Consider the following 9,706-nt stretch of genomic DNA (forward strand, 5'->3'; position numbering starts at 1 on the left):
GGGAAAAAAATCAACACTATGATATCCTTGCAGACATCCCGCCGTCCTTCGACCTTTTACACCGATGACAAGATAAAAAATTAAGGGTTGGTGAGGGAAGAGAAAATGTAGAGTAGTCTGCTTATACACCACCTGCAAGTGGAAGTTGCAACTAAACTTCAGTTACTGTTCAATCAAATTTTTATTTTCAATTATTTTAATACATTTTTGTAAGATTTGTAAAAGTTAAGGCTGTTGACAATAAGCATGTTTCAGTTAGATAACGCAGACCTTAAAAAAATTATGTCAGATGCTTTTCGTCAGAGCTCATTTGTAAGCGCCTGAAGAAAAAGATCTTCATCCATGTTTTGTTTCCGCTTATACACAAGAGATCATGTAAATAAACAATAGTGAAGATCAACTGCTGGATGAATCCACTACTGTATATGTCAGCAGTTGGTCTTCAATCAAAGAAAGGAGGAAAGGTTAGATGACGGGGCGACGTTTGGTCACTGGACGCAGACGGTACAACGGTCCGAATGACGTAGTAGATCACCGATGTCCAGAAGGGTTTGAGAAAAGAGAACAGTCAGGGCTCATATTCATGGACACCAGCGGCGTACCCATTGATAAGATTACTCTAACTTGGGTAGGGAATCCAGACAGGCAAAATAACTCAGGATTTATAAGCCACTGAGGAAATACAACCGGGATTTCCGAGAAAGGGTATGAGGGTATGCAATTTTGGGTCGGAGGATGAAGCATGAAATAACTAAAATAACTAAATGGAGATTTTTTAAATCGAAAAAAGCAAGCAAGAAGCAATGGAAAGTCGAGTTTATTTATTATGACCAAATGATATTCCTCAATCAGATTAATCAACATGATTACAAAATTGATAATTTATTTTCATTCTGAAGCAACCAGCAAAACAAAAAAAAAACAACAAAAAAAAAAAACAAAAAAAAAAACCACAAAAAACAAACAAAAAAAAAAAACAACAAAAAAAAAAAACCCCGAAAGGCCAATTGTGTTCACTTCGGTCGAAGTAAGTCAATCACGATGTCCGCCATATTTACCCTAGAGGGGAGAAAGTTACGGAAAGAGGAACGCTCCAATAAAATACCGGCTGGTAAAAGGATTTGGGTAGGTCTACCCCATCTCTATAGGTTTGAGCCGCTATCTCACATGAGCCGACTTCCCAACTCGGGTAAAGTAACAGGTTGGGTAAAAGTGTTTCGTGAATAAGAGCCCTGGTTTCAAACAGATTAGTCACTGACGGCGTACAGCAAAATCACTAAGAGGATAGTCATCAGCAGCAACATGTAAGACCTAAAGCAAACTAGCTACTTCTAAATGGAGACAACTTTATACACTCCTGCTCTCTATGCCCAAGCGGTCAATCAGTTTGGGACTAATTAAAGAAGAGCTCCATGCTTAGACAGGTCATCAAAAGGAGCAGGACAAGGTCAACACTTATAAGATTGTGAGAAGCTGAGGTGTCTGTTGTGTATTTCGCCACGCATGCGTCGAAACTGCCCATCAGGTGGTCGGTTAGTCCACATCTTATGCGACTTTGGCACACACTATCGCAGGTCTTGGCTGAGTCTTCCTGCACTGCATCAGCGGTGGTGAATCTGCAACATTTTACACACGAGGTAATTATTCGCCTTTTATTATGTGTTTGAAAATGTTAGTCTCAGCGATATCTCGTATATATGTAAGGAGTACATGCTATTTTAAAAGTGTCCAAATCAGCTAGTGGTATAATTAATTTTCTTCACACGCACGCGCGTACACACACACCTCTGGAAAATAATGCAACCTGCCAAAGAGACATCGCTCACCTGTAATAATCATTGACAAGTTGATCTCCTTCAGAGTTGACACGCTTCATGCGCACGGTGAGCTCGTGCAGGGATGCTGCGGTGATATCGTTCACTTGATATTGCTGCGTGTAAAATCAGGATTGGTCAGGACTTCACATGAACATTTCATTACTTAAATCTTACATGTCTAAAGTTCAACTATGTCCTTTTAAAATAAATTTCAACCCACTAGACCTTTAAGTCGAATACAATTACCAATAATGGCATTGACGAGACATATGATCGAACGAACACCTTGCGACTCAGGATTTTCCACAAAATCACGAAATATGTATTTAACAAAATCCACGAAGAAATACTTCGCACTTTAAAATTCAAGTTTCTAGATTGTTGTTGATTATGGATCCGATTTAAGAGTACATTCATGCTCTTAGCGCTTGAGAAAAAAAAAAAAAACAAAAACGAGACGTGGACAACAGACGAGGGACAGAAGAACCTCTGAGAGAACAGATTCCAGGAAACAGTATATTGCGCTGAACTTGTCTCCGTACACCAGTAAGAGACTAAGCAGACACGGTGATATCAGGGTGGCAGGCCTACCTGTGTGAAGTTGTACAGCAAGGTGAAGTTGGCCTTTTTCTGAAGATTGCCCTGAGGCAGGTCCAGGCGGTACTGCTGGATGTTCAGATGTTTTCCAGAGGTGCGGTCGAAGGAGACGAGCCTGACGGCGGGGTTGTGAGGGGGACCGATCTCCCCAGTCTTCAACTTGTAACGCCAGGGGGTCACAGAGGGCGCAACGAACAGCGGGACAGCTGGCTGACCTGGAGACAGGAGTAAGAAAATGCGCTTATTCCATCGATGTTCTTGGTCTCCAAGTATCAGAATGCTTCAAGCTGCAACAAACTTACAAACACTCTGAAAGGGATGAGCGACAACAACGAAAGAGCGAATCAGGGAGACATGGATGTGCGTACACTTGTTGCGGGAGTTGTTTGTAAGTGACAGTTGTGTGCTCAACGGTGTGCCTGTGTTCTTTCGTGTGTGTGTGTGTGCTCACCCTGACTGTCGTAAAAGACCTTAAAGCCATCATGATGGTCGTGGCCGAAGTGCATGCCAACAATGATGTCGGAGAAGTTGCTGATGATAGTCATGAACGGCGCGACGAACGCCTCCTGGAACCACACCACGCGGCTTGGTGTGTGCACGCCGGGAGGGATATGAGCAGTAACGATAACCTGTTGAAAGCAAACAACGAAGGCAAACTGGGTTATTACCCTTTATTGATTAGCCTGAATCTTTCTCGTGAAACTTCTCTTAGTAAATTAAAAATATTATTAAATGTATCAGAAGTAGCACATAAACTGAAATTTAAAAAAAAAAACAGACAGACGGACCGACCGGTGAGAAAGAAAGCAGATTAAAGACAGACGGCAGATCCATTCAGACTTGTAAATAATAGAAAAAGCACTTATGGAAAGCTGATAGGAATAACAGAAAAATTCGGCCACACACAGACACAGACAGACTGGCAAACGAAGGAGGGAAAAAATAAATGAAAAATATTAAATAAATAAGCCGGGTATCGTGTTAAACAAAAGAGACTTTTCTGATGGCTCGAAGACCGGGCATACCTTTTCTGTTTTATTTTTTGCATTTTGCAAAGTTTGACTCAACCAGGCTAGCTGTCCTGTGGGATCAGGTATGTTGACAGTCACTTTGTCTGACGTGTAGTAGAGATTAGTATTGAGTCCCACAATTCTCAAGTTAGGCCAGATTGATTTGGTGTAATAGCCACCTGTCACAGTGATAACCACATCATGATTTGACAGCAATCGCAACGTAGGGGTGAGGTTGAGATATCATTCATCGATAAAGGCATCGTAGTGACATTACAAAGTCTTACAAAGCGAAACTGGTACAATATGTAACTTAAATGTGGCGTCACACTAGTGTTGAAAATGAGACAAAGATACACGAGCAATCTGTCCAGCCTGTCATGGTAAAGATGTATCGCCAGATATGATTTATAGTTGACCCTCTCTAGAAAAATAACCCTGACACGTAGAACAGTAGGTGGGTAGATTTTGTTTCCAGTCTTCGTGCGTTTTGCACAGTTCGAGTGATACCCGTGCAGGCAGAGTGTGTGTGTGCCAAAAGACAACCTACCCTTCCGGAAGTTGTTCATTTGTTCTTCCTCTTGGATCCACTTCTTCCACATCTCTGCGGTACGATTGTAGATTTCGCTGCCAGTGGCGGGAAACTGGTTGGTCGGGTGGTAGTCGTGGTTGCCGAACGTGGCGTAGATTGTTTTGTTGGGGAAGCCAGAATCCAGAGCGTCGGTGAGGTTCTGCATGATCTCCATGTTGAGGCTGACGTTGAGGTGCTCGTCTTCGATGTGCGCCACCGTGTCCCTGTGACACAAGACAACTTCCTTGGATCTTTGGTATGGTCAAAGCCATGTTAACACCAAAACATGAAAAACCCAGGGACAGATTCTCTTTTAATGAAGGTTGGACACTCTACAGGCATGGACAATAGCACCACGCAGGAGTCAAAATTATAATTTTTATATGAATAGTAATTAATATGGTTTCTTAAATTCCCAAAGTACATAGACTATGAAGTTTTATGGAAATGGCGATTTGCTGCGAGTGTACAGTCGACAGGGCAGCTCAAATTGAAACAGTTTTGGTTAACCATATTACTGATTGTAACTTCATCTTGAGTCAGTTTCTTCACTCCGTTATGCTTTTCTGTGTCTGGGTTTGATGTTGCACAACACAATCACCATCTCCACGATGCCAGCGGTTCGACCACCGCTTTTAAAAGACTGAAGGTTAACTTTCTCGCAGGGAATTATGATTATGATCTCGTGAAAAAACAATGAGTCTGTACACATCTGTGCTTCAGAGGTAACTGTAAAAAAAAATGGTTCATACAGCTTCCAAAATTGTGAGTGAAAAGGATTCAGAACGTGAATATTATTTAACCCAAACTGGTTGTTTTGGCTTGAACTACACTCGTTTGCCACGACAGCACCTACATACTTGATTAGAAACAACAAACGGTTATAACAATGCTGATTGGCGCTCGTTTTAGTCGTTTACCCGGTCCATATCAGGAAGTCCACATCAGACTTGATGTCACCCATGGCGGCGATGGTGTCGGTGACCAGTCTCCAGGGTGAGTCACACCAGTAGTCGCCCAGCGGACCCGGGTTGGTGACGTTGTTGTTGCAGGACAGTTGGTGATCCCAGTAGGTGAAGTCGTAATGAAAGTCAGTCACGTGCCAGAAATAACCTGTACATGAGATGAAGCATTTTGTGAACAAAAAATAAAAAAAGGAGGTTGCCTGGTGTATTTGGTTCCCTTTTCCTACACCGCTACCAACCCACCACCGCAGTTAACGTAGACCAAACATCAGAAATAAATACCCAGATCCCTCAGTTGTTAATTTTTTTGTTGTTGTTGTTTTTTTTTTGTTTTTTTTTGGTAGATGTAAAATCACCATCAGATGGAGGTACTTTCCTATCTCACTGTCACATTAAAAATGTTTTGAATTGGGGCAGACCATATGCACGCCAGCGCTCGGGAGGAGTGGGCGCAGAAAGGCAGACAATTCACTTCGCACGTGTTTTACAAAATCTCTCACAATACAGTTTCAAGTCATTGTTTCACCACCATCAGTCCAACACGATCTAAAACATTGGATGACTGAGATGCTGACAGCCAAGTGTGACAAAAATAGGCAAACGAGAACAATCCCGATTTCCTAAGAATGGAGCGAAGAGTCCTAATTCATCCCTCACAGGAACAGTGACGTTAACCCCAGGTTAGAAAGAAGAAAAGAAAAAAGTCTTTTCATTTTTTTATTTCTTTAAAATCCAGTGGAATACACCATTATCATCATCCACACGATTATACTATTTCTGTTATTCATCTCTTCGCATTACAAGTTTTTTGTTTCTTTCTTCCTTCCTTCATGGCACCCTCATGAAACAACAGACAACAATACATCACCAACAGAAGACTGAACAACATAATGCACCTCACACCAACTCACAGATACAAAAACTCAACCCTTATCTCGAGATATTTTATGGTTATTACAGTTATCCAGGATCTCTTTACTACCGGGGGGATTGTCAAGTACCCTACGAGGCCAAGGGTGTGCACAAATGAATGATAGCCATGCCTGACACAACCTCACAATAAAGATGTCACAGCTGGACAACTTTTTTTCTATAAAAATACTTTCCCACCATCTCTCTCGTCCTCCCCCGCCCCTCCACAACCTCTCTCAGCCACACCCTCTCGCACAACGGACCCACCCTAGGATCCTTCCGACAAGTGCGTCACAGTCACACTGTTCGTGCTGTTGGGGGAGCGGGTGGGAGGTACATCCGGCAGTGCAATGAGGTGAAAAGGCGAGTCAACACCTCCTGTGTTCAAATACCCGACCGACACATTGAGATATCCAGGAAGTGCGCCTGCCCCGTCATACTTTGTCACCTGGACAGGTAGCTTGCTGATCTACTTACCACACCAGTGACACCACACAATAGAAGCAAAGAGAACACCAGAAAAAAAGATCAAGGGCGGAAAAATAATACTTGGTGAAACTGTGGAGAGAAAAAAACGAACTGTGTGAAATCTGAACACTATTAGAAGAAGTTCGTAAAATGTGAATGTCGTCCCCTATCGTCTTTCTGAGTCGTTGGGTAAGAATCAAATGAGAATACCCGACAGCCGCGGGTCGACTACGGGACATTCACTGCGTCACACGGGTACCGAATCTGCCCGTTGTGACACCAATGCTCAAACCACTTGGCCCTAACAGGAATACTTTCGTTCAATTGCTGTCGCAAAACACCATAAACATTTATGACATCTGTAAGAGCAATCAAGCAAGAAAGTTCTATTTCCGGTATGACTAAAGACTGTAGTATCTGGAGGCTCTCGTTTTTCAATTATTCCACCTGCCCCCACAGCTTGTGTCAACACTGCGCAATAATACAAACACCTCCGCTTCGTACTTTGAAAAAGACCGCGGGTACATTTTTATAGGTGACCTCGCCGTCTGCTATAACAGCTTTTTCAAAAAAACACATCCGTTACCGATAAACTGCAAGAGGTTACTCAACAGAGTTCTTATAGATCAGCGCCAGGTATAACCTTTTCTTTTCGGAGGTCGCTTCCGGCCTGTTGATGAGGGTCCGTGATTGACATTGTCCTTTTGTAGGCGCAACGTAGTCCACCTGAGACTCCCAGTGTGCGAGAGTATCTGACTTTCTGCGCAAGGTGGATTGCGAACTGCCTACTGCTCAACTGAAGGGACTGATGGGAAATTCATTTGGGCCTTGCACGCGCGTTTACGGCTGAATCCGGGATAGAAAGATATAGATATGAAAGAATGATAGACAGACAGACAGAGAGACAGACAGATCAAACGCACAGAAACACAATGATGGAGGCGTGCGCGTAAGCGCACACACAATGCTTCTGCTCCTGTCCTTTTTCCCCCTTCAAATCCCTCTCCCATTAGATGGTAAAGAGAAGAAATTTTCGTATAATGCATTGAATAATCGCTTTTCAAAATTACAGTCACGTGTGACCCGTAAACTCGGCCATCAGTAGAAAGATAAGAAAGCAAACATCTCCATCTCCAGGTTTTACAAACCCGTATCTTGCGAAAGCCTAGAAACTAGTGTGTCAGAACACACACTGCAGGTACACATAGCAAACATTGAAGCCGACTAGATACCCACTCCTGAGATACGTAAGTGCCTCTTAGTGTGTAACCTGCATATTTGTTAAATGTGAGTGCGGAGGGCGAGGACTGAAAAGGTGATGTGTGTGTGTGGACAGAAAGAAAGAAGTTATGTTCTGTTCAAACTCTTGCTCCGTTTTATTCCAGCGGGCGACTAAAAATTCGTTACGCTTGAGTTGGGAGAAGTTATTGAGTATAATTTTCTGTGTAACCTACTTACCAAGCCGTGCGTATATCGAGCCACAAATGACAATAACATTCGATCTGTCATCACGATAACAACAACACTGCCAAGAGGCAGGCAACATATATAGCACACTCATACAGACTTGAGTTTCGCAAGATGTTTACTTTCAAAATTCTCCTACCCTTTGTACCGCAACAGGCATAACCGCCACTTTCACTCGTTCGCTGAATTCATGAAAGGACTTTTCGGCACGCTTACCTGTGTCACCTGAGGCACAGGAGGCCATCAAGGTTACGACCACGGCGGCCAGGCACGGCAGCTGCAGCATGTTGCTGTGTGTGTCGCTGTAGGTGTGGGTTACAGCGAGTGGCAAGCTGGAGGCAGTTGGTCCGACGATGCGCTCCCTCCGTGAGACACTCGCTCCTCCACCAGAGGCGGCGCTAGTGTTCCTGCAGCGTGCTTTCCCTCGCAATGCCTGTCGGGATGGGAGGTCTTCGAGTTCAAGGACTGGGAGGAAGACGTGAGTGTGCGAGTCACCGTAGCTGCACCTGCACACTTCCGGTATAGTTCACATGCTCCTGGTCACGGAATAAAACTACCAGCTCGCTGTACCTGGGTGGTTGTTTGTAAGGGATTCTCCGATACATGGCCACACCCGACCTCCAACCTTTTGTCCCTGCTGATCGTTTCTGGCGTCTTGAGGTTCCCTGACATGGGCAAAGTTTTAACATTCAGTGAGAGAATGGACTTCAAGCAAGTTTTAAAATACCAACAAAAGAATAAGACTGATTACGATCTGCAATTGTATACAACCAATAAAAGCAGCACATACCCTAATTATCCACTTGTGCAAGTAAAATTGTATAAGTGAAATTTCCACAACCCTTCACTTTGCTGTTTAATGATACGTTATGATACGTAAGTTATCTTACCCACTGTGTGTAAGTTCACTTCTATCTACATTATAACTGAAACAAATTGAACCACATATAAATTTATGGAGACACGTGAAATAAATTATCTAAGATTCCAGGCTTACCAGTTTTATTTATACTACTGAGAAAAAATACGCGAGGGATCCACATCCACACACTGATTTATTGCTGCAACAATTCATAAAAAGTTGGGTTTTGCCAGATTTTTACTCCTGTTTTTCTCCTTATAAAATGTGGCCTTTGTGTGCTGAATAGCCGCAAGCACGTACGCAACAGACACACATACAATAATTAAACTTGCTAATTGTACCGTACTACTGAATGGTTAATGCCCAGCAGCCAACTAAAATGATTGTAGAATATTAGAAGAGTATAGGACATACTGCTGATGTCTGTGTTGTCCACCCAGCTACACGCTTTCGTCGACCCCTGAGTAGGTTTGTGATAGCAATAAAGTTAATAATGCACTCGTGGGACACGAAACACGTTTCGTCAGTAGGTTATCTGTAAAAACATCGTGACAGTACTCCCGAGCCACTTGTGACCAGCTCCATGTTCTCCATCCTCCAGGTTTCGGGGTTCTAACGGGGGACCTGTAGGAAAGTCTGGCGAGGCTGCAGTGTCGAAGTTTTTGCATGGGAGTCTCGCAGATGTTAGGAGACAGAGAGGAGAAGAAAGGTGGCTTCTCCTGGGTCTGCAGGTCTATTTATCATACCTGTCAGATTGTAGATAGCTATTGTCACGATAACTAGGCAGTGCATGCTGGGAGCAGAAACGAATGGCTTTTGTAGGCGCCTGATGCAAGCTGTAACGATAACTTATGGCGGCCTTTGAGACAGTCCTGCTGCTATTTGTGTAGGTTTTGTAAACAGAGCCACTCTTACATTGACACAAATGTAAATAAGGCAAATAGAAAATCGCAGCTTAACACTGACTAATAACATGTACTGCGACCTCAGTCTGTCTTGATTTGCCTGAGGCAAGAGCCAAAAGCACCAAAGACAAT

General features: G+C 43.3%; 1 protein-coding gene across 1 annotated transcript; it reads right to left on the bottom strand.

Annotated features, from left to right (window-relative positions):
* Positions 1–162: 162 nt before the first annotated feature.
* Positions 163–9,349, bottom strand: LOC112563517 (acid sphingomyelinase-like phosphodiesterase 3b). The gene is made up of 9 exons (XM_025237454.1): positions 9,084–9,349; positions 8,024–8,472; positions 4,916–5,108; positions 3,975–4,219; positions 3,440–3,603; positions 2,866–3,043; positions 2,409–2,629; positions 1,827–1,930; positions 163–1,616 (listed from the first exon to the last, which is right to left on the bottom strand). The coding sequence occupies exons 2-9, from the start codon at positions 8,091–8,093 to the stop codon at positions 1,394–1,396; spliced, it is 1,398 nt and encodes a 465-aa protein (XP_025093239.1). The 5' UTR covers positions 8,094–8,472; positions 9,084–9,349; the 3' UTR covers positions 163–1,393.
* Positions 9,350–9,706: the final 357 nt, after the last annotated feature.

This window comes from Pomacea canaliculata, linkage group LG5, assembly GCF_003073045.1.
Source record: "Pomacea canaliculata isolate SZHN2017 linkage group LG5, ASM307304v1, whole genome shotgun sequence".
Classification (NCBI taxonomy): Eukaryota; Metazoa; Mollusca; class Gastropoda; order Architaenioglossa; family Ampullariidae; genus Pomacea; species Pomacea canaliculata.